The 25,083-nt window shown below is 40.6% G+C and overlaps 1 protein-coding gene across 1 annotated transcript in view; it reads left to right on the forward strand.

Moving 5' to 3' along the window:
* Csmd1 (CUB and Sushi multiple domains 1) overlaps positions 1 to 25,083 on the forward strand; it is a 1,514,424-nt gene that overhangs the window by 1,266,153 nt on the left and 223,188 nt on the right. Inside the window, exons 24-25 of the mRNA XM_032918494.1 lie at positions 13,144 to 13,335; positions 14,260 to 14,386. Coding sequence (XP_032774385.1) covers positions 13,144 to 13,335; positions 14,260 to 14,386 — 319 coding nt within the window. The remainder of the gene's footprint in view (positions 1 to 13,143; positions 13,336 to 14,259; positions 14,387 to 25,083) is intronic.

Consider the following 25,083-nt stretch of genomic DNA (forward strand, 5'->3'; position numbering starts at 1 on the left):
CATGGAATTCACTAGAAATGTTGTTCTTTTAGTTTAGTCATTGGTAGCTACAAACTCATTATCTAGATTAAAATGGATATCAATTAAATCATGGTAAAATGAATGTATGGCATGCTTTATACATTAAGGGTCAGGGTTGTGTTTCCAGGTTATGGCCTACATGGAGTAACAGAAACAATGAAATAAAGGAATAAAAAGCAAGAACACAGATCTTTTAATTTGTAGCAGGATTCATAAGACGTTCCGGAGTATATGTAGTGCTTAACAGGCACAAGCGGCAGTGTAACAAGCTCCAAAACTGTATATTCCATCTTAAGACACAAACTGGTTTAGACAGTAATGGACACTCTTTGTCCAGTAAGACAGAATAAGACAGACCGACAGCTTCTGGGAATTTCTTGAATAACTACATCACTGGGAGTTAAAATAGGAGACTCCCTGTGTTCTTGGCTTCAGCTCCTAGGAAGGGCTCCGGGGAAGGGATAGTGGTGTGGCCAAGGAGAAGGAGCTTAGGAAGCAGGAGGTTGCATACTCCAAGGAGCATGAAGGAAAACCAGCAATGGCTGACCTCACAGGACAGGAGAGGTGACATTTATAGATACAGTGTTCTGCTGGGAGCAGTTTGGGTTGTGAAATGTATCTTTACTTCATGTTTAGAGTTTGTACTGATCCCGTTAGGGCATTATGGAGCTTTCTCTACTGCATGGGTGGCTGCTCATTCTTGACTTAAGAAGCAGCAGAGAGAGGGCAGCCTGGCACTCAGGAGTTAGTCAGACTGGCAGCTCGCTGTCATTCAGCCATTCTTTGGACTGGTGCTGCTGGTGCTGCTAGATATTCAAATGCTAAAATATTGCCCCTGAGGAGATCCTCATATACACCAAATGATGCTATGTAAACCTTCTCCCTCAAGTTATCCCTGGCTGGTTATTAAAGATGCCCATGGCCTAGGTTCAATAGAAGAGAGAGGGGCAGGACTCAGGCAGGGGCCACAAAGAGAGTGAAGAGGAAGAAGGAAGTTACCATGCATGGTAACAATCTTTATAGACTGAGGAGGGAAGAATGCATTGAAAGGGTGTGTCTAAAACATCCTTAACTGTTCCTAGTAGCTATGCCAAGAACTGTCCTCAAAGGCATATGGGGAACAGGTGTGGGCCAGCTAGGGGAAACTTAACACTGAAGTACTGGTTGCATTGCTCCCAAGATCCTTGGGCAGTGGAAATCTCTGAGTTATCTTATGACTCTCAACCGAAGACATGTTTAGCATGATGTTGAGTGTTTGAAAAGTGTAAGATTCATCCTAAGCAACTGAAAAGAGCTGCAGTCCAACCTCTCAAAGTATGTCTTACCCAATCATGGAGGCCTCTGAGAGCTGCATAGGGTGGAGCCCGATGGCAGGCTTTTTCTCTAGGGCAAGCATGGAGACGCAAACTGGCTTGCATTCCCCTCCCCTAGCTACCTGTTCTCCCCTTTCCCAGTATTTGGGTTAAAACTCCTTAGTGGATATGAAGCATTTATTTAGGAAGCCCTCAACCTCACACTGCCTCAGGAAACCTGAGGATTGCCAGGCTTTGAACATTTTACTTGACTGCACCGGTCCTAGTCCTAACATTCTGCCTTAGAGCCTCACCTCAGATTATGTTATGAGTAACTTCAATCTCCCTCACGTGGCATAGACCATGTGTTCTGTCATGGCCAGACAAGTCCTGGCCATGTGAGGGTCACATAAAGGACCATATTCCTAAATAAGTTACCAGGGTCTGGACCAGCCACCTCAAGCTACTAAGCCAACAGTAGGTGGGAAGAATGTATTGCCCAGAGTGTATAAAAAGTATTTTTAGAGGTGCCAATTTGGATATTATCATGAAAATTAAATAAACATGAATATATGCAGTACTGAGTTTTAGACAATGGGAATAGAAGTTGAATGCTGAAAAAATATACTTCTAAATATATATATATATATATATATATATATATGTATACATACATATACATAATTGAATGTTTCCCTAATTGTTTCTCCAACATTTGCATATAAATGATTTCTTGTAGAGGCTATTCCCAACTTTAAAAATAATTATGTAATTGAATGTCACACAAACGTGGAGGACTCTTAGAAACATTGTGGAAAGAGTATGTTTAAAGGGAATTTTAAATCTTGAAGGCACATTAGAATTTGTACGTGCTGCATTTTGGCATCTGGGCTGTGCTGATGGAGTCACTTTTGTCACCACCTTCCCCTTGCAGGTTGACTTTATTTGTGCTGATAGTCCAGGTTTTAAGCTCCGTGGTCAATCTAGCTTCATTTTCTATCTCACTTTGTAGAATGAATATTTATTAGAGAATTATGTAAAACTATTTTTAGCTTATAAATTTTCACCCATCTTTGTCCAGGAGGACTCCACAGTTACCACAGACTCTCCTGCCAGACAAGCAGATGCTTAGAACCGTCTAGGCATTTTAATAAATTGTGGAATTTCAAAGTGTAAAACAAAAATACTACTTTGACATATTATTTCTAGAAAAGCAAATTTGAAAAAAAAGAGAGAGAGAAAGGAAAAGCAGACCCTTGAGGGGGGAAGCTATACTTTAAATAACTAAATTAACTATTTGTAAACCACTAGCTTGTCCTGTCCTATGTTGAAGACATTGGTACTTCTCCTATGAAATGTGGAATGTTGTTAGCTGAGGTGACAGCTGTACTTCTCCTCATTACTCCTGTGTAAAAGTGTCTGCATGAACATTGTTTGTATGTGCACTTGTGAAACTAAAGGAAGAGCCACCACGTCTAGGCTCACCTGTGTGGCTTCTCGTCAGCACCTTGTCCCCAAGGGAAGCACAGGTGGCTCATTTAGAAGCAGCCATACACTCAGAGAGTGGCTGCCTATACATGGGCTTTCCTGTGCTCCTCTCCTGTTGTCATGGACCCTCAAGAAACCATGTAACTCGGCATGTGACCTCCTTGGCTGGGGGCCACCAACACAAGGGTGACCTCACTCGTCCTTAGACACTCGCTGATGGATCTATGACACCACTCGTGAGGTTGAGCCCTGGAAGTGGCTGCGACTGTACAGTGAAGTATGGTGTTTTATCCAGTGAAGCTATTACCTGTTCACTGTGTGTTGAGTGAACACATGATGTTCTGCTAACATCTGCTATAGGCTCGGTGGGAGAACGTGTCTCAAGAAAGTAATGTGGAAAGTAATTGAGGAAGACACCTATCAGCTATATCTGGAGTCTACATGCACATGAGTCTGCACACACACGTAGCAACATGGTAACTGTTACATGTTGGTGTTCAACCAGAACCAACCACAAGCTCTCAATGAACAAGGATTTTTTATTTTTAACTCTTTAGCATCTAATGCTCTTCTTCAGCATAAATCAGGAGTAGACAATGTGCTTTATGGTCTCAGTAACCAGTGAGTAAAACAAAGGTGATATATATATATATATATATATATATATATATATATATATATATACCTTAGAATGAATCCTCAGCTAGATAAGGAGAGCAGTCATGTCTGTGCATTCTGTCTCTGTCTGCTTCTCTTCCTCCATGCCTCTTTAGTTTTGACATCCATTAATGTATTCTACCCAAAAAAATAATATAAAAAGAACAAATATATTGGCTTAGGGAGATAATGCCATCAGCAAATTGCTTGCCTTACAAGCATGAGGACCTGAGTTCAGTTCCCAGAACTCACCTTAGAAGCATGTCCTTAGCAGTACATAGTTGGAAAGTTTGAGGACACAAAGAGAGGTAGATGGCCAGGCTCACTGAGAAGGCAATCTGGCCAAGATGGTAGGCTATAAGCTCACTGGGAGAATGTGTCTCAAAGAGTAATTTAAGAAGACACATAACATCTATGTCTGGCATGAACATGTGTATATGCAAAAACACACGAGAGAAGTTATTTTGCCCACAAATATCTTTCATCAATAAAAATAAATTTGACTGATCTGAGAGAATTACTAGATATGATTGATTAGTATCAAAAGTTTCATCGTCAGAGATTTTAATTAAATTAGATTTTGAAGATTACTATTGAAATTTCACTTTTATATCAGAGTGTCAGTTCCACCTTCAAATTTATAATCGAAATTAAATGTGAAAACAAAAAGCTACAGTATATGGTTATACTGAACAGAAATGCTAGAAAACTGTTCATACCAGGCCATGTAACTAAGATGCTTCCCTGTGATGGTGAAACCTGCAAAGACTCTGGGAATGTTAACTTGGAAGCTCAAATGGTCTGTGCCTCCTCTTGTCACCTATGTCCCTCCCTTCATTTAAAAAGATGGGAATGGACAGCTTGCACATGTCTTTGGGAAGGACCAGGAGCAAGACCAGCAAATGAGGTTCCAAAGCTTGAGTGACCTGCTGTGCTTCAGCTGGGGTGGCACAGGGGCACTTCTTGTCAGGTTGCTAAACAATTGTCACAATCTACGCTAAGTCATAAGTCTTATTTTCCAACTGGAACCTAAGAGGACCCAAAATGCCTTCTCCTGTGTGTGAATAGTCTCTGAAATATGTTTATTTAGCTCCTAATTATCATCAATTAAAGGTTCTGTGCTTCCCCAACACATCAGGAAGCTTTAGTGAGTGCTGATCTCTGAGTCAGTGCTGGGCTCAAGTTCAGATACCACCTAACACAGGTACCTGATCCTTGCTTGTGCTCAGTGCACACCCTTTCTGCTTTGAGAGCCCTGCTCTCCCTCCTCCACATGAGCTAACATGTGCTCATCTGAACTACTGTCCTCTAACCCTACCTTTGATAGTTTTGCAGCGACTCTGCCTCCCTATCTGCTCTCACTCCATTCTGCTCCACATGACCACAAATGGACTCTTAAATGCTAGGTCTGTGGTGTGTGTCATTCCGAGTATCCCTGTGGGTGTATGGTTGTTTGTATGCCACTCCCAGCACCTCTACAGCAATGTGAGCCAGGCTTAGTGATACATGAGTGTCAGGGCATTGTGTTTTGTATCCCCCAACTCATCTCCTCCTCCATTCTACGCATCTGATTCCACCTCTTTGACATCCAGCTTCAGCAGATACAGATGTTATAGGTGGGCTGCACATCATTCATTCTTCTCTGGTACACTGGGAATCATGACTACCATACTTCTCTATGTACAATAATGTTTTTTTCTCTGCCATGCCCAAGAATTTCCTTTCCAGTATGTTTCACTCTGGTTTGAGGACTTGGTAAGGTACCTGTACTTCCTTCTAGAACTATCCAAATGGTTTTCTTCCCGACAGTACCTAGACATCTTTATGTGCTTCTATACCACGTCTTCTCCTCCACCATTTAGCAAAATGCCTTGCCAGTATTTAGCTTCTTGGTTACAGAGCAGAAAGTGGGGCTTCTTTCCTCTATTCCCTGAGCCCAACAGTTTGCCAATGACTCTGGTGTTGGCATCCATGTGGTGGATAAACTGAGGAAGGCAGCTGTTGGGGGTCAGTGTTTTGAACCACTGTCCAGGGTAGATCCGGATGCCTGCAGGGGCTGCTGCCAAAGGCAGCCAATGATTAGAAAAGGTGCTCAGCTGACTGTTTTCTGAGGAAACAAAGCTTAATTTACTGGGGCTGGCACTCTCTGTGGCCAGTGGAAAACTATGAACTCTTTTAAGTCCTTGGAGCCAGCAAAAAAAGAGAAGGAAAGAGAGAAAATTCAAACACACACACACACACACACACACACACACATTAGATAAAATGAAAGGCAGAGTTCAATGACTTCATATACCCAAATATACATTCATAACTACATCATGGATACAGACGTACAGACAGACATGTACATATTCACACATAGAATGGTTAGAGCAAAGCTTCAGCAAGCTAACTCCAAATATTCCACACATACAGACATAAATTCACATGACTGGTGAATGGAAGGAACAATGTTTCAGCCCCCATTCACACAAACTTTATACATGCATACATAGTTCATGGATGGGAGAGACAATGTTCCAGCCACACTGCACCATAATTTACCACACCATACTTCACTTTATTCTTTCTTCCATGGCTTAGGTATCCCAGCAAAATCTTTCAAGCAGAATACGGTTACAATGTGATTACATTTTAGTTTTGCTTATAGTGAATGATTATAAAAATAACAATGTGTTTCTCAGTACCTTTACAGGAGATAACATTAGGTAGTACAGGTAAAGAACACAAATTATTCTCAAAAGGCCACATACGTTCTTAACCAACTAGCTATAGATTAACAAAATGTAAGCAAGCAAGGCAGTTTTCTCAGCAAGCAGGTAGCAACAATTTGCAATTACAAGTAAAGAAGTAATTTTGTTATTTATCTTTAAAAGTAATCTCGAAAGAATCTTAAAAGAATCACAAATCTAAACTTCTGTTTTAAAAAAGTCATTATTTACCTTAAATTCTAAAAATGCATATCTACTCATCAGCAATTCTTAATAAATCACATCACAAAACTGAAGGCAAAAATGGGTATAAGAAATCAACCATCACCAGTCCAGCCTCGGTACAAATCACGTCAGCCAGTGCTGCCATTGTTCTTGTTCCCTGACCATAAAGGTCCCCAGCTTGACTAATGAGAGTGTGCCTTTCTGAACCTCAGATTGTTCCCTAAGATTTTCTACATCAGAAACCATCTCAACCTAGCTTCACTAACAACGTCTTTATTTTTCCACATGTTTCCTAGGGTGGGAGTCATTGTTGACAATTTATATCTCTAAGCTCTTCTCTGGGATGCGGATAGAATCAGTAATCTGCTCCAGCAGCAATGCCTGAGAGAGATCAAGCTTTAGTACTGTGAATGCCAGAGACACTGTCCAGGGGAGGGCTGGAAGCCTCCTTTAAGTTTCCATACAATTCTTAGATTGAGAGGGATGTAAGGGCATTAAACAGAGCAGAACTCCATAACAGCATGGAGTCCTCAGAACACACAGTCCTCGGGGCCATGCCACATGGAGGCTCACCCATGTGGCTGTGATGACCCCTGGGCAGCATTCCTTGAGTTCTGAAGCATTTGCTGTCCTTCCTGTGGGGCTCAAAACTGATGACAGCGTCTTAGCAAGGGAATCAAGGTTCTTGGCTGGAGTTTCAAGCTTGGTGTGTGGAGAATGGCTCCAGGTGAGTCAGAACTTCAGTCGGCTGCTCTGCTGAACTTTTCCCTGCTCTATACAACCCTGCCCTGAAATACAAAAAGGATGAAGATGTAATGAGAAATCAGAGGGTGAGGAATATGAATTCCTCTACATAGACACCTCGGAGTGGCTGGTGTCCCGATTCTTGGCTTCTTCCATTAGGGCAGAGCCAACCAGATATAAAGCTTTTTGTTTTGTTTTGTTTTGTTTTGTTTTGTTTTATTTTGTTTTGTTTATAATTTAGACAAATTAGATGTAGACAAATTCAGAGTGGTGTAGTAATATTTCAGGATCAACTTGAAGAGACCTTATCTTCATTAACCTTGTTTTATCCTTTAATTAAAAAAATATTAGTGTATTTTTATTGTACAGTCATGAGTTATTTGATAAAATGCACTGGGAGCTTTTAGGGGCAACAGGAGGCATATCATTATCTGACCTCCATCATAGACCTCTTGACTTTCCTGTCTCTTCCCAGAGGTCAGGAGCTCACATTTCAATTTGAGTACATCTTGATCACTATTGTCATTTTACTGAAAATTCGCAATTTCTTGACACGGGGGGGTCTCACATCAAAAATAATAAAAAGTGATGTTAAAAGACAATGTGTGGGCTCTTTCTTCCTCCTCCTCCTTCTCCTCCTCCTCCTTCTCCTCCTCCTCCTCCTTCTTCTTCTTCCTCTTCTTCTTCTTCTTCCTCTTCTTCTTCTTCTTCTTCTTCTTCTTCTTCTTCTTCTTCTTCTTCTTCTTCTTCTTCTTCTTCTTCTTCTCTCTCTCTCTCTCTCTCTCTCTCTCTCTCCCTCTCTCTCCCTCTCTCTCCCTCTCTCTCTCTCTTTTCTCTCCCATGCCACCCCATTCTCTCTCCCCATAGTAACTTCTCTGACTTTCGGCCTTTGAGCCAGTGATCTCACCCAAAAGCAGCTTTCCAATAAACCTGTCTTTAATATATTCTTAAAAAAAAGAAAAAGATAATATGCAGAAAAATACTTAATATGTGGGGGAAATTAGGTCAATCAATGAAAAATTACATTGCCTTATAAATCAATGGAAACCTATAGTAACCATGACCACGGAGTGACACAGATTATAACTTGATATTTTCAAACCAAATGCAAACACTGCACTTAGAGAATTTTATTCTTATGAGTTGTATTTTTAAACACAGGTCAATTAAGACTTCAAGAAGTTCAATATTAATTAACTCTTCTTCTCAAGTAAGTCACAAAAATTAGTTTAAGCAGTAACCCCATACCAACCTCTCATTTCATAAAGCTGCTACTAGAGTTAACAAAATGGATGTTTGGATTTTTTTTTCAGTATACCTTTCCTTTCTGAAGCAGATGTGTGAAATCATTATCCACATTTTAGAGGTGCTAAGCTTTTCTAGATTACTAAGAAAATGATTATTTTGTCATGGCTAAAACACTGCCCACATTGAAATGCTTTATGTAAAACTGTGAGGTACTGGTTTGCCGTGTCTGATGGTTTCAGTTACTCCCAGGAGAAGACACTAGGGCGACAGGTGCCTCCTCTAACCATATTCTATAGGTCACTGAGCAGAAAAGGCACATTCTCTGGGTCACATAGCCAGAGTTATTAATACCCAACTCCAGGTCCTTATCACACAGAGGGATACATGTAAAGGGAAGCTTTAGTTAGGAAATTAGAGGATGGATATTCAGTCTACTTCTATCACTAAATCCTCATTAGATTTGGGAGAACTGTAAGATAAAGGCATGTCTAAGAAAAGAGGTTGTGTAAGGAATATCAAAATGCATAATCATTACAAAAGATATTGGGGAGTAATTTTAATATACTTGATGTTTGGATCTTGTTTTGACTAGAACACATCAAATTCTTGCTGCAACGATGACTTATGAAGAAATCTCTAGAAGAGAGACAGAAGCAAAATGACTAAATATTCAGGCATAGACTATAGCTCCTCATAATGTTTTGACACAAATAACTTGATTTATTTTTTTCAAAGTTCCTGTGGCATGAAGAAAATGTACAGGCAGTATTTAGCCTGTCCCTGGCAGCCTGTGGCTTCATTATAGGGGAGGTTACTTGTCAATATTTTTAAGCTATCATTGTTTAGTGGCATTCATATAAACTATTTCAAAATCTTTTTTAACTTTACATTATATCGAAGATGTCTCTTTTTCATAGACATAATTTTTGTAGATTCAAATAAAATGTCTTCTAGTAACTTGGAATTAAAAAATGTATTGTAGTAAAAAAATTTTCTCCTAAAACCGTGAAGATTTAACATCCTAGTGATGTGAATAACTTTAGACTTCTGTAGTTACAAATCCCTTTATCAAATTTGAAAGTAGTGTTAGATTATTCTCGGAGCAGATGGTATGGGTTGATCTTCTAGCATCATGGTAGACCTGCATTCCTGGACACCCAGAGAGTCAGACATGGGACTCCATGTGTCTACAGAGATGGGTAGCTTGAAGGCTGGAGCCCTAGGCAGACTCTGGTCAAACCCGAGTACCCACACAGACAGTACCCTGTTTCATGGCTTGTGACTAAGCTTCTTTGTAGTGCAAGGGACTCAGACATATCTCTGGAAGATGATATACCTTCCTCTCATTCCATTAAAATATCAACCAACATCTCATCTATGCAACTCCCAGGTAGAAGTGTCTGATTTCTGTTGTAACTGTGTCAATTAACAAGCCATTAGAAATTCAGGAGAACATGCTCTCTTTGGTGGATTGACAATTTGACAAGTGAGTTATGGGATGGCCAAATACTCCCCCACCTTCCAGAGTGGAAGGATGTATCTCACAGAAGAACTAGGTAAGCCTACAGGTGTGAAGACTTGAGTGCAGAACTTTTATGAGGCAACATATTTTTTTGTGACCTTTGGAACAAATAATAAAGGTAAAGAAAAAAATAGCACATAACCTAGGAAGCCTCTGTCTGTCTTCCTGATAATGTTCCCTCTCATCAATAAATCGCTTCCTTCCCTCCTTGGCCTGACATGTGGCACAAACAAATTTCTCAACTAAGTGATTAGAAAAGGAACTAAACATAATTCTATAAAACCTGGCTCCACATCAAATTTAGTTGAAATTTTTACTGATATGCATTATCTCTCTCTCTTGTTTCTTTTTTGATTCCTTTTTCTTGCCTCAAATAAGCCATTAGAAGAGGAGAAAATGTTCAACTAAGATCATTGTGGAATAAAAATCCTTGTGGAGCTAGGAGATTTGGTCCCACAAAAAGCATATTTGCTCAGCATGAAGAATACATGTTCTGAGTGCTATCAGAGAAACTAACATTTGTAGACCATCTGGGCAGTGGTGAACAGGCAATACTGAAACCATTCGCTGAATTCCCAAGAGCATTGCTGCTCTTGTTTCATAAATGCAAGCACACATCAACACAAAACAATGTCTTCTGGGGGCTGTGCTCTTTCTTCATGGAAGACATGATTTATTGTGAAACTGGATAGCCGCTGTGGCCATTTGTCTGTATACATTCTCATCTCACTTAAAGTGGGTCTCTGTGTGTTGGGTTAATCTCTCTGTGTGAATGGATATTCGTGTGTGTGTGTGTGTGTGTGTGTGTGTGTGTGTGTGTGTGTGCCTGCGTGTGCACACGCATGTGCACAATTATATGACATGCATTAGTGGAATGGAAACCGTACCCTAACCCAACTATGATTGAGACCATTGCACTAAACAGGCAACTTTCAAAGATTCCAAGCATGTGTACAGTTTAAAAACCTGATCAAACACCCAGTTCACTCAATCTTATCAACAGCCCACCATAGAAATCCAACTGAGGGTTTTTAACTTGTGCACATTCTGAATATGGATCTACATATGACATTTTTATGAATTTACAATATCTGGATTCCGGCTGCTCTTGGCAGATGAACTTTTGGATGATGGTGGGTGAACTTCAGATACTCTGTAGGCTGTGGCTATCTTGGGGGTGGGGGAATAAAGTCTGGAGAGGGTTTCTAGGTGGCCTGCAGTTGGTCTATGACAAGACCTGGGTGGACTATTGAGCAAAGTGGCACACTAGCTTAATGCTTTAGTTGGTTAGGGATCCTAATACAATAGCACTGACAATAAGGCTCAACATTGTCTTCACGGTGTTTATGATTTTCTGCCTAAACCTCTTTTGTTTAATGGATTCCCAAGTGTACGTGCACCTGGGATGATACTAAGCACACTCAGTTTCAGAAGAAGGGACATTTGGGCACCATGTTTGCTCTAGCCAATGGAACCTTCCTGGAGGTGTGAGGTCACTGCCACCTAGCTGATCATTCTGTCCCCTGTTGATGCAGGGCCTGGGCAGGATTGCCCCCTGAGTACAGTTTAGATGACATCCCGTCCGAATTCCAAAGCCATGTTCAACAGCATCAGAACGATCCGGGCTTACATCACTCAGGCCTAGTGCAGCACCAGGGTTCAGGGAGACTTGTGCTTATGCTGCACAAGACTCCAGTATTTCACGGAGATGGCATCATTGCAAAGCCCCAGGGCTGCATGCAACTGAGGCCCTTTTCTTATTCCCACACTGAATTGTGGCAATTCAAACTGTCCCTCTGCAGTAACATGACAGGTGCTTCTGCTCTTGCATTTCAGTTTTCCTACATGGTTAGCATTTGAAAACAGAGCGAAGTTACTGTGAAGATAATGATTCTGTGGCCAGTGAAGTCTGATACTGCAGATCGGGGAACTTTGCAAAAGAAAGCTGTGGTGGGGTGCAGCCCAGGAAAGGAACAGAAGCCTGCACTTTCCTTTCCATTCCATCAAAAAGGAGCAAGACTTTGTCTTGCTTATTTAAAGCTCCCTGGAGTAAAACCAGATTGCAAATGTAAAGAGCAATTCTCCTCAAAGGCTTGCAAGCTCGACAGGCAAACAGTGTGGAAAGTTGCAGATCCATTTTCAAATTTAATCTAATTTAGCAAAGAAAGGTTAGGTAGGAATGGAAGCAAACAGACCACATGACTCCACAAACATTCTAGCTCTGCTTTTTATAATCATTGGAATTTGCATCAAGATCTACAGAGCAATATGTTAGTGTAAGGCTGTCTCCACAGGCAGCCCTAAAATACTGCCTCCCTTGGACACGAGGTACAGCTCAGAACCACAGTGGCTAAATCTTCATTTTGGTCATCAGCTCATTTAAAGGTTCATGGTAAGATGGCTCTGTGATTCCTTTTGCAGTCTGAGCTGCTGAGGTCCTCAGGTGGCTCTAGACCAGGCTACAGGATCATGGCCGTCTGGATCTCCTGAGACCTGGTTTGGATTAGTGACTTGGTGGTTATGCGTGTATTCTATATGTGCATGAAGGTGGGAGGTTAAGGATGGGTGTCTTCTTCAATTGTTCTCCATCTTATTTTGGGAGACAAAGTCTCTCACTGAACCTGGAGCTCAGTGACTTGCTGGCAAGCTCCAGGGGTTCCAGTTTTTATCTTCTACCATAGCAGGCATTTTATGTAGTTACTGAGGATCCAGACTCAAGTCTTGTGCTCCCGAGACAGGCACATAACCAATGGACCAAGTTATTTCCCAAATCCAAACAACACCTTTTTAACTCTCATGGTGTTTGAGATCTTGGAGGTAGGGAAATTGCCAGGAGGTGGGTGCTGTGGGTTTTCTTGCACAACGCTCTCACAACAGCCATTTGACACTCTCACTATGGGTGTCTGAGTTGAACAGGAGCTACATGTGGAAGCTCTGAGCTTACGGCTGGAAGGCATTTTGAGCGGGAGAAAGCAGCGTGCTGACCAGAGGTGGGGATGTGATGTCAGAAACACAGAGCCCTTGGGAGGCAGAAAATAGACAGAGGGGTGACTATGGCAACCATACTCTTTAGAACAATGCCATTTGCTTTTAGATCTCACCAAAACCCACAACTCCTTTTTTCCTTGGAATAACACCTGTGTCCTTTTCTTCCAACACTTGACGGTCTCTCATTTAAAGGCTGAAGTGCGTTCTCTCTTGAGTTGATTCACCTGTCCCTTTCTCCCTCTAGGTTTTGACCTAGTGAAATGTGAGGATCCAGGCATCCCTAACTATGGCTACAGGATCCGAGATGATGGTCACTTCACAGACACTGTGGTTCTCTACAGCTGCAACCCAGGCTATGCAATGCATGGCAGCAGTACCCTGACATGCCTGAGTGGGGACCGAAGGGTGTGGGACAAACCTATGCCTTCCTGTGTGGGTGAGTCGGTAACACTGGGTCAGACTCCAATGAAAAGCCAGTTCAAAGAGTTAATGCTCCATGTGGCTTGGGACAAGTTCCTGGGAAAGGGGATGTTTGTATATATGCTGATTATATCCCATGGTAAACATAGCAAGATCTACTCCTCCTGCTAAGGTCCCAACCACAAACCAAAGTTCAGTCTACCACAGTTTGCTCTTGGAATCAAGGAGTTCACTAGACTTCCTCATAATATATTGTGTGAGGAGTTATTGGCAATAGCATGGGTGGTCTCAAAGCAGCCATACTGGAAGGTGTGTACCCAGAATGCATGGTAACTCCCACATGACTTGTAGATTGAGGTTCCCACACCCAGTTCTTCCCCACCTACCTACTCTAGCCCTTCCCTGAGACTACAAAGCTATGTGTAATTAGGGCAGAATTGTATGCAACTGATTGTGGGAAGGGGTAGATACTCAGGTGAAGGTTATCACCCTCTCAGCTCCACCTTCTGTGAGGCAACAATCAACAAGCCAAAGATGATACTCATTTGCGAGTAGTTCTGGCCAAACTCCTGAAACTGCCAGCATTATGACTGGGAGGATAGTCCTCTGCACCAGATCCCAAGACAGGTATGCAAATATGTGCACGTTCTAGGAATAAAGGATAGACAGCCTATACTTTGGAGTTTTGGCTACATGTATTGTTGTCACTAGAACTAGGGCAAGAGAGTGTTAATGTTTGTGTGCTTAGCTGTGATAGCTCTGGGGGTTCAGGCTACCTGTTCCAGTTTAGCATAGAAAGAAGGAAAAGAGACGTGATGGGCAGCTGACTCATTCCTCATCTATCAATTAATACAGGCATGCTAGGCTTTGCTTGCAAAACTAAACAGGAATTCAGGCAGGCAGACATCCAAGTAAACTTCCCCTCTCTTGTCTTTTACAGCGGAATGTGGTGGTCTCGTCCATGCAGCCACATCAGGACGCATACTCTCTCCTGGCTACCCTGCCCCATATGACAACAACCTTCATTGCACTTGGACCATAGAGGCTGATCCTGGCAAGACCATCAGGTACTTGCTGTGTGGTATCAATCATTAGGCAGTGGGAGGTCTGTCTGGTCAGTGTCCTTGCAAGAGAAGCAGTAGGCCATGCACTCTATGATTAAAACCTGTGAGCTTATGAAGAAAGCATTCTGCCGTGGCTACACTTTTCCTCACATTTTTATAATTGTATGTTCAGCTGCCTTCAATAAGTGGAAGAACCTGTGTCTGACAGTGAGCTTTGCTGTATAACATGGTACCATCAACACTGACTACTAATTCTGTGGGTTCCCTATGTATCTTAAAAGTGTGCATGAGGTACGTTGAGCTGAACTTCCATATTCATCCTCCAGCATTCAGCCTAAACTAGGTGGTCTGAGAAGGTCAGAGACCCTCCCTGAGTTCTCTTCCTATAGAATAAGTTATGGTGGAGTAGTAGTCTTAGCAGTAAGAAAGGACAAATTATGTCTTCACATGTAAGTATGGTAAGCCATGTGCCAAAGCAGACCTCAGAGACCAGCCAGGGTTCCAGGTGAGAAGAAATCAATTCAGTCCCTATCATTGTTAATAAAAGAAAATCAGAGGATCAAAACAAAACATAAAACAAAACAAACACAACAAAGAAACAAAACAGGAATCAGCCTGTGGTTCTAGGAGAAGGTAGAACAACAACAACAACAAAAATGCCAATTTACAGTTAGAGCAATAAAGTGGATTGTGGAAAACTGAAGAAAACAGAAATATTTAAATCAGGTTTTCTGTTGCAACCATGTGTTCATGGTGAGGTTTTTAAGCCCACAAATAGCAGTATTGTTAAAGTTCTTATGGGTCATCTATGCAAGCTCAGCACATCATGCAGAAGGCATGTAAGGATCCACTGACCTCACATTAGATCCTCATCATGTAAGAGGACTTCAAACTGAGGAGATGAAAAAGAGAGAGAGAGAGAAAGAAACAAGAGAGATAGAGAGGAAGAGAAAAGAGGAGGGAGGAAGAGAGGGAGAGAGAGAACCACTGATGTGTAGATCAGTAGACAGGAGACTCTTAAAGAGTGGGAAAGGGACAGCACAATGAGGAGGAAGGAAACATGTGCATGATGGGGACTAAAATTCAAGGCGCCTTCTCTACACATAGAAAAATGTTATCATGAATCCTATTATTTTGCCCCCTCACTACATGCAAATAAGAACATTCATAAATACCTTATAGTTAGTTCATTTAAATTTTATTGTATGCTTGATCAAGATAAAGGACTGATGTATCAGAAGAGTACCAAGGTGAATTTGAGTAGCAGAATCAATAAAGTTTGTTGTTGTACACCAAGCAACATGTAAGTAAATATGAAATCATTGAGGGGTGTACACCTAGCTGAAATGATACAGAAATCATTCCTCTGGCTCTAAGGAATAGAAAAAATTCACCATTGTGAATGACTCTGTGAAAACAGTTTTCTGATTCTTTGGAGGATTTCAACATTTATGTTTCTTGGAATTCTCCTGTGGATGAAAAAGGGCAGTGTCTCCCCTGAATGAGATCAACTGTTGGGTCAAACCAAACTGGCCTCCATTAAGTATTGATAAGAAAGGAAAGAGATAATCAGCAAAGAATTGTGTTATGTAAAGTTAATAAGTATAGAATTTTTATTTTATTTTTTTCTTTATTATGTGTGGGCATAGTGCAAAAGGTATACAAGTATGCTAAGGGGCCTAACATAAAGATTGAGTGTTATTCACAGGGACTATTCATCACCCTTTCTATCTGTTTGTTGGTGGTGGTGGTGGTGGTGGTGGTGATTGGTGGGGTTTTGTTGATATTATCGTTGTTTCTTTTTCTTTGATTTTCCTAAGTCAGTGTCCCTCACTGCCCAGAACTCACCAGCTGGACTAGGCTAGCTGGCGAGAGAACCCAAGGAGACTGCTTGTCTCTGCCTCCCCAGTGCTGAGAGGAGAAGGCTGTGCCACCATCCCCAGATTTTTATGTGGGTTCTAAGGATCAAGCCCAGATTCTTCAGCTGGCATGAAAACACATCACTGACTGAGCATTTCCCCACTTGACGCTTTTCTAGTCATCAGCCTGGAGGCAATTCTATAAGCATCTATCCCATTGTACAACATTCTCACTCCACACCTCCCCTGAAAGTAAACCTTTTTGAATGTGTCAGCGCAACTTTAAAACATTTATTTAAGTATTTATTTATTCACATTCCAAAATGCTGCCCCCTCTTAGTCTCCATCCCTGAGAGTTCTTCTCCCCATCCTTTCACTTCTGAGAGGACAGCCACACCTCCCAGTATCCCCCCCCCCACCCTGGTGCATCAAGTCTCTGCAGGATTAGGTGCATCCTTTCCCACTGACTCCAGACAACGCAGCCCTCTGTTACATATGTGCCTGGGACGCTGGACGAACCATTATATAGTCTTTGATTAGTGGCTCAGTTTCTGCGAGTTCCTAGGAATTCAGATTAGTTGACACTTTTGTCTTCCTGTGGGGTTGTCATCTCCTTGAGGGCTTTCAATCCTTTTAACTCTTCCATAGGAGTTGCTGATTGCCATCCAGTGTTTACCTGTGGGCATCTGTATTTGTCTCAGCCAACTGCTGGGTAGAGCCTTTCAGAGGCATGCTATGCTAAGCTCCTGTCTTCAAGCACAACATAGCATCATTAACAGTATGAGAACTTGGTGTCTGCCCATGGGATGAGTCTCAATGAGCCAGTCACTGGTCAGCCATTCCTTCAGTCTCTGCTCCCTCTTTGTCCCTGAATTTCGTTAAGATGGGATCAATTTTGGGTTAAAAGCTTTGTAGGTGAGTTGTCATTCCCATCCCTCCACTGGGGAGTTAATCTGGCTACTGCAGGTAGTCTCTTCAGGTTCCATAGCCCCACTGTTGGGCATTTCAGCTAAGATCACCTGCATTGACTCCTGGGGGCTCCCTCATCCCTCCTCTCCGGGACTTTCTAAAGAATGTTCCCTATCCCTACCTTCTACCTGGCAGTTACTTATTTCCATTAATTCTCTTGGCCATCTGGGCCCCTCTCCTGTCTCTCTGCATGCCTGATCCTGCTCCACCCCATACCCCTATCCTCCTCTGTCCCACCCAGATCCTTCCCTCCCTCCCTCTCTCCTTCTGCCTCCAATGATTGTTTTGTTTCCCCTTCTAAGTGGGATTCAAGCATCCTCACTTGGGCCTTCACTCTTTAAATTCTTACAGTCGATGGGGTGTATCATGGGTATTCTGAACTCTGTGGCTAATATCCACTTATCAGTGAGTATATTAGTATTCATATCCTGCCCTTTTGGGTGTGCGTTACCTCACTCAGGATGGTATTTTCTAGTTCCATCCATTTGCTTGTAAAATTCATGATGTCCTTGTTTTTAATCACTGAATAGCATTCTATTGTGTAAATGTACCACATTTTCTATATCATTTCTTCAGTTGAGGGCTATCTGGGTTGCTTCCAGTTTCTGGCTATTGCAAATAAAGCTGCTCTGAACATAGTGGAGCAAATGTCCTTAGGGTATGGTGAAGCATCTTTTGGGTATATGTCTAGGAGCCGTATAGCTGGGTCTTCAGGTAGAAATATTTCCATGTTCTGAGAAACCAATTGATTCCAGAGTGGTTTTGCTAGTTTGCAATCCCACCAATAATGGAGGAGTGTTCCTCTTTCTCTATGTCCTCAATATCATAAGCTGTCACTTGACATTTTACCCTAGCCATTCTTAGGGTTATTTTCATTTATATTTCCCTGATGACTGAGGATGTTGAATATTTCTTTTGAGTGATTCTCAGCCATTTGAGACTCCTCTGTTGAGAATTCTCTGTTTAGTTCTATACTTCATTTTTTTTTGATTGTGTTATTTGGGTTTTTTGAGTCTAACTTCTTGAGTTCTTTATATATTTTAGATATAAGCCCTCTGTCAGATTTAGGGTTAGTGAACATCCTTTCCCAATATTTAGACTGCCATTTTGTCCTGTTAACATTGTTATTTGACTTAAAAAAGCTGTTCAATTTTATGAGGTCCCATTTTTTAATTCTTGACCTTAGCACCTGAGCCACTGGTGTTCTGTTTAGGAAATTTTCTTCTGCCAGCACAACTTTTTAATTCAAAGAAATTAAACAATCAATAAGCGAAGAGAGAGGCATAAGTATTTGTAAATAATTTACTAAATTGATATTCAACTCACCTATCCATAATTTTGATGAAGTAACTCATTTCAGAAAATAGGCTTGACCTTTGAAAATGGTGGCTTAGAAAATAACTAAAAGTACACATTGTACTGTTTTGTTTTGTTTTGTTTTGTTTTAATTTCACTATGCTCACAGAACAGAAGCTGATCTTGGTTTGCAATATGTGCTGGGAGTTTAACAAGCCTTAATAATTTCACTGGAGACATAGTCAATACAGCCTATGTTTTCTATCTGCAAATTACGAGTAAACACAGTGCAGTTTGTCCTATGACAAGAGGAAGCCTTGCTGTACATTCGTGCTATGACTTTTAAATACAGATGATTCTCATGGTCTAAATATTAGTGAGCAGCTTCATGGGGAAATAATGCAAGGGTTGCTGCATTTGCTGAGAGAGTTGTAGCTGGATCACTTTTGAATCCCTGGAAGGCCAGATCATTCTTGGATGCTGTTTTGTCAAGAAAGGTGAGAGAAAAGGGAAATATGACCATCATGAACTATTTGTTCTGAAAAAGATTGTAACTCTAACGTTTTTCATGATGTGTATGTGTGTGTGTGTGTGTGTGTGTGTGTGTGTGTGTGTGTGTGTGTGTGTGTGTATGGGACTATGCTATATGGGTTGTAGGACAAGTATAGATTATAGGTCGGCTGGCCCTCCCTACACACTTTCCTATCCCAGTGATTCCTTTTCATTCCATTGGAGAGTTCTGCAGAGACTTTTGTTTATAACTTTAACATGCTATAATTATCTGATGATCTGAATTAAATTAAAAGTCTAATAACAAAGCACCATAACAGATTTGGTCCTATTAATGATTGCAAACTAATGTTTCTCTGAGAAACTGCATGCACTTCAGTGCTGAGCATGACTGTGATTTATACAATAAAAATGGTGAGATGTGAATGCCAGTAAAGGGTACCAAGGGCTATATTTTGCATCACCCCAGAGTACACCGTATCTTAGACTTGAGTGCCTTTCTGTGGTAGTTCAGAGAGATCTCTTTGATTGTGTTGCTGGTCCCAATTTTCCATGGGAAATTGTATTGGGTGGTCTAGTGGAAGGGAACTCAAAGCTTACAGAGTATTAACATTACAATAATAACATTATCAACATTGCCAATATCATGTCTAATATAGACTTTTAAAGAGAAAAATGGGTTTATTTATGACATTGCTCTCAGTTTGTCTGCATTGCAGTATCTTAGTGGTAGGCAGCAGATGAGCCCAGAACCTTTCAATCTACCTTTTGTCACAGGTGTCTTGAGTGAGGTTTGTTTAGGGAACCACCATATTCATTTGACAGGACAGATAAAAGAACTGTACATCATGGAAAATGACCCAGCAAGAGAGTGAGGACATGGAAGCAAAGTGGAGTGACAGCTGAAGAGAAGAGGGTCATCGAGAAAGAAGAAGAGTTGGAGATCACAGAGTCAGAGTATGAGCATGATCAAGATCTCAAGCAGGGATGGGGAAGCATCAGGCATAGGGAGGACAAAAGAGCCATCAAGGGCAGAGAAGGGGCTCAAGTTAGGGTCCACTCAGGGGCTGTGATTTGAATTTTTATAAGTTCCACCTCCTGCACTTTCTTTCCTTCTCACTGATTGGTCCTGCCCAGTGTCTTCCTTTAGATAGACACACACTTCTGTCCCTTCAGTAACCTATACCTCCTATACAGTCCTGCGGAACCCTGCTACAACTCCTTGTTTGACCCTGTAAAGTTCCAAGGGCCTATTCTCTGACCTCATCATTGTGCAGCTCTCTTGTTATACTGTGAGCACAGTATTACATTTTATTCATTAAAATTTGATGTTGTGTACTTATAAAACTAGGGCACACATATTTTTGTGAAGCATATATCATCTCTTTACCAGGTATTACCATTCCACATGACAAATATCTCATATCAATCTATTTGTGCGGTTGCTCCTTGGCATTTGTAGGTGATTAGGCCAAATAAGACACAGAGATAGTCGAGTCTACCTTACATGCACTGTTTATGTGTAACCTTCATGAATGATCACTGCCTCATTGGTCACAAGAGTAGCTGCTACCCCCTAGTGCAGCAGATGCTGTGCTAACAGCTGGAGTGGCTGTACAGGTCAATGGCAACACAAAGAAATGCATGCATGTACATCACAGAGGCAACTATGAATATTAATTTTAATTTGATTGAAGTTGTGGGTCTACAAGACATTGGTTAGTGTGTATTATGAACATGAATAATTAAACATCTTTTCTCTTGTCAGATGTTTGTACTGCTAGCTTACCCACAATGATTTGGCAAGCAATCTTACAAGAAAATCTTTGTCCATGTTTATGATTAATTCCTTAGAACAAATCCCAGGAAATAATTTACTGAATTAAACAGTTTGAGCATTCCCAAATTCCTTAATACAAATCCTTCTTTGGGGCATTCGCCTGTTTGTCAAATGATGCAAACCTTCTAATTTGACTTACTTTAACTTATAATAGAACATTACCTTAAAAAGAGAAGAAAGTTTAAAAAGATGTTTACTAAAACCTTAGAAAAAAGATTTACAAAACAGTTTGAAAATATATTTTTTCTGTGAAAATGCAAATACTTAAGTTTGATTTGCATAATATCTACTTACTTATGGAACTGCATGGATTTTGTTCTCCTGAAGGGTTTTTCAGTTAGTAATCATGATTAGATTTCTATGCTTTTATTGGCAGACCCTGTTCTCTGAAATTGTTGAAAATGACTCCATTGTCTGAACATATTTTAATTTATTTAAATAACATTTGTTGATAATATTTGAGTTGTTCCCCATTTATTCTGTGTTGTAAGAAATACAAAGTCAGCAATGTCCTCCCAACGTGTCACCTGAAATCCCTCCATGATAGATATGTAGCTGGGATTACTCTGTATGTATATTTAGATTTTCACAGCCATGACCAAACTGTTGTGCAGGAGCATGTGTGGCCAGAGGCAGGATATGATAACGTAACCACATTCTCTAGTCCAGTAATCCCAGACCCAAGCATATTAGCTTTTGTAGACCCCTTGCAGTTGGACTCTGGGAAAATTGAAAATGGACTTGATTCTTCCTCTTCAAGGTTTTTCCTGCCAAACTGCTGCTATCTCCCACATCCAAGTCCTGTTTCTGACTTTCAGTGAGATTCTCTTGATGGGAGCACGAGTCAGAACGGGATGGCACAGGGGTTTGTTTGGTGTTGGGCTTGGTCTCCTCAGCTTTTGCTCCCATTGCTGTGCATTTGAACCTGTTGTGTGAAGCCACATAAACCCTATTTAGGTCTGCTCAGAGCACTGGTGGATGCACAGATGGTCTGACTCTGTTTAGGTTATTACAGGTTGTCCTGTGCTGAATAGATGCTTATGGGTCAATTTTAAGTGTAGATTCAGGATTTTAGAGAAGGACAGTGAGTCACATCCTCAGTCATGCAAGACACTGGCTCCATCTAAAGTCAACATTTCGTCTCTTCCACAACATTACTGAAGAGAGTCAAGGACGTTCTCTCAGTCCACCTGCCCTTGAGTCTCTTTCTGTTTTAGCCAGGCCCACTTATTTTAGGCAGCCTTGTGGTTTCCCTATAACTACTCATGACTCTACAATACCTTCTTTGATAGTTGACACATGCAGACTTTACTCTGTTTCCCACATTTCTTGTTAATTTTCATGTGGCATTCTATACCACAAGTACAACATTTGACTGGCTAAGTAATACACACATTGATTCATGTACTTCTAGCCTTGTTATCCTGTCTTGACTTCACAGGTTATCCATTCCAAGATATCCAGTTCATCTTTACTCCATTTTAATTACTATTACAAGTTTCAGATTCAGATTTAAAGTACGTTGTATCATGTATTTTCTTGGTTGTTTTCTGTTCAAATTGAGATAACTGGCCTCCCTTGGCTTTACTTCTGTTGCAGTAAAAATATAAAAGCAGTGGAACTGGTTCCTACACGTACCTTGGTGGTCAATAGTTCCTGCACCAATGAGCCGTTAGAACTAGCTAGAGCTAATTCACCTCAGATTAGTATCTCTCCTGGCAGCTCTCTGCTAGCCACAAACTCTCTGGTTCCACCTATCTAGTAAAATCAAGACTCAACAAACCATAACCCAACAATCTGATTTATATGTTAAATTCTCAATCCACAATACATCCACACAATAAACTTACAACCAATTGATAAGGATATAGACTACCCACCGAGATAAGATATAATTTTCCCATCTAGACAAAACAAAATTCTGTACATATCCATTCCATAAGAATAGTTATTGGGCATATACCCAAAAGAAGCTCCAACATACAACAAAGACACATACTCCACTATGTTCATAGCAGCCTTATTTATAATAGTCGGAAGCTGGAAAGAACCCAGAGCCCTTCAACAGAGGAATGAATACAGAAAATGTGGTACATCTACACAATGGAATACTACGCAGTTATCAAAAACAATGAATTCATGAAATTCACAGGCAAATGAATTGAACAAGAAAATATCATCCTGAGTAAGGTAACCCAATCACAGAAAAACATACATGGTATGCACTCACTGATAAGTAGACATTAGCACAAAAGCTCGAATTACCCAAAATACAACCCACAGACCACATGAAGCTCAAGAAGAAGAACGACCAAAGTGCAGATGCTTAGCTCCTTCTTAAAAGGGGGAACAAAAATATTCATAGGAGGGGATATGGAGGCAAAGTTTGGACCAGAGACTGAAGGAATGGCCATTCAGAGCCTGCCCTACATGGGTATACAGCCCATATATATATATATATATATATATATATATATATATATATATATATATATATATATATATAATACACATTGATTCATGTACTTCTAGCCTTGTTATCCTGTCTTGACTTCACAGGTTATCCATTCCAAGATATCCAGTTCATCTTTACTCCATTTTAATTACTATTACAAGTTTCAGATTCAGATTTAAAGTACGTTGTATCATGTATTTTCTTGGTTGTTTTCTGTTCAAATTGAGATAACTGTATATATATATATATATATATACAGCCACCCAAACTAGATAAATATTGATGAAGCTAAGAGGTGCATGCTGAGCCTGATATAGCTGTCTCCTGAGAGGTGCAGTCAGAACATGTGAAATACAGAGTTGAAAGCTAGCAGCAAACCATTGAAGTGAGAATGGGATCCCTGTTGGAGGAATTAAGAGAGAGGATTGAAAGAGCTGAAGGGGCTTGCAACCCCATAAGAACAACAATGCCAACCAACCAGAGCTCCCAGAGACTAAACCACTATCCAAAGACTATACATGAACTAACCCATGGCTCCAGCTGCATATGTAGCAGGGGATGGCCTTGTTGGGCACCAATGGAAGGAGAAGCCATTGGTCCTGTCATGACTGGACTCCCCAGTGTAGGGGAATGTCGGAGGGGGGACAGGAAGGGGTGGGTGGTTGGGGAGGGAAACACCCTTATAGAAGAAGGGGATGGGAATGGACAGTGGGCTTATGTTCAGGAAACCAGGAAAGGGAATAACATTTGAAATGTAAATAAAAAAATCCAATGAAATAAAAAAAATAGTCCTAACAACCTGTAAATGTGAAGAGAAGAATTTAACATCTGCTTCCATGTTCTCTCAGCTGCCTCCCTCCTCCTTGCTCCTGCCTCCTCTGCCTCTCTAAAACTTTTTTCCAGCCAATCTTTCCTTCTCATCCACTGACAGGTTTCATTCTATCCTGTACCTGCCTTCTGCATAATGACATCAGCCTACAACTTCTAGCTTGTTTTAGCCTCCATATTCTTCTTCCTATAAAGAATTTTAATTGGTTTGTGATACAGTAAGACCTTTCTTCACAAGACTTCATGTGAGGTTTTGGTCATAACTTAGACATCTGTATCTCAGTTTGTCTGTTTCTGGGTTTTATTTTCACCCATGAGATATATGTCTATCTAGTATAATATATTGCTATTATAATTTTTTGGTTATTTTAAGTGTTCATATCTGACACGGAGTTCAAGGCTAGTCTTAGTTAAAAACTCAAAAAGAAAAAATGGCCATCATTGTGATTTGTATTGGAGCCGTGGTATAGAATCAGTTGAATCTAAGGAAAGCAAGCACATTTTACAATGCTGAACCTTCTGATCAATGATAGGCAGAGCCTGTTACTTGGTGTGTTTATTTGTGTAGATCTCATATGGCTTTATCAATAATACTTTGTGGATTTCTATCTAGAGATCATGTTTATCTTTTATTGGAATTTCTACTTCTAATACTTATATAAGAATATATTAAGATAAACTATAAATAGCATTTTATTTTTTTGTGGCTGTCTTGAAGAGATGAATTGTATGTTTGCCTTGTATAAGTATTTATTCAGTTCTAATAGTTTTCTTCAGTATGTATGACAATGTTATTTACAATGTGTTAATTCCAACTTCTTTTTCTTGTGTTATAGCATTGGCTAGCATTCCAAAATAACAAGATATGATCCATTTTTCCCCTTTTAACTCATTTATTATACATTTAATCTATACATCTTATTTTTGTAATAATAAAACTTTT

This window comes from Rattus rattus, chromosome 13, assembly GCF_011064425.1.
Source record: "Rattus rattus isolate New Zealand chromosome 13, Rrattus_CSIRO_v1, whole genome shotgun sequence".
Taxonomy (NCBI): Eukaryota; Metazoa; Chordata; class Mammalia; order Rodentia; family Muridae; genus Rattus; species Rattus rattus.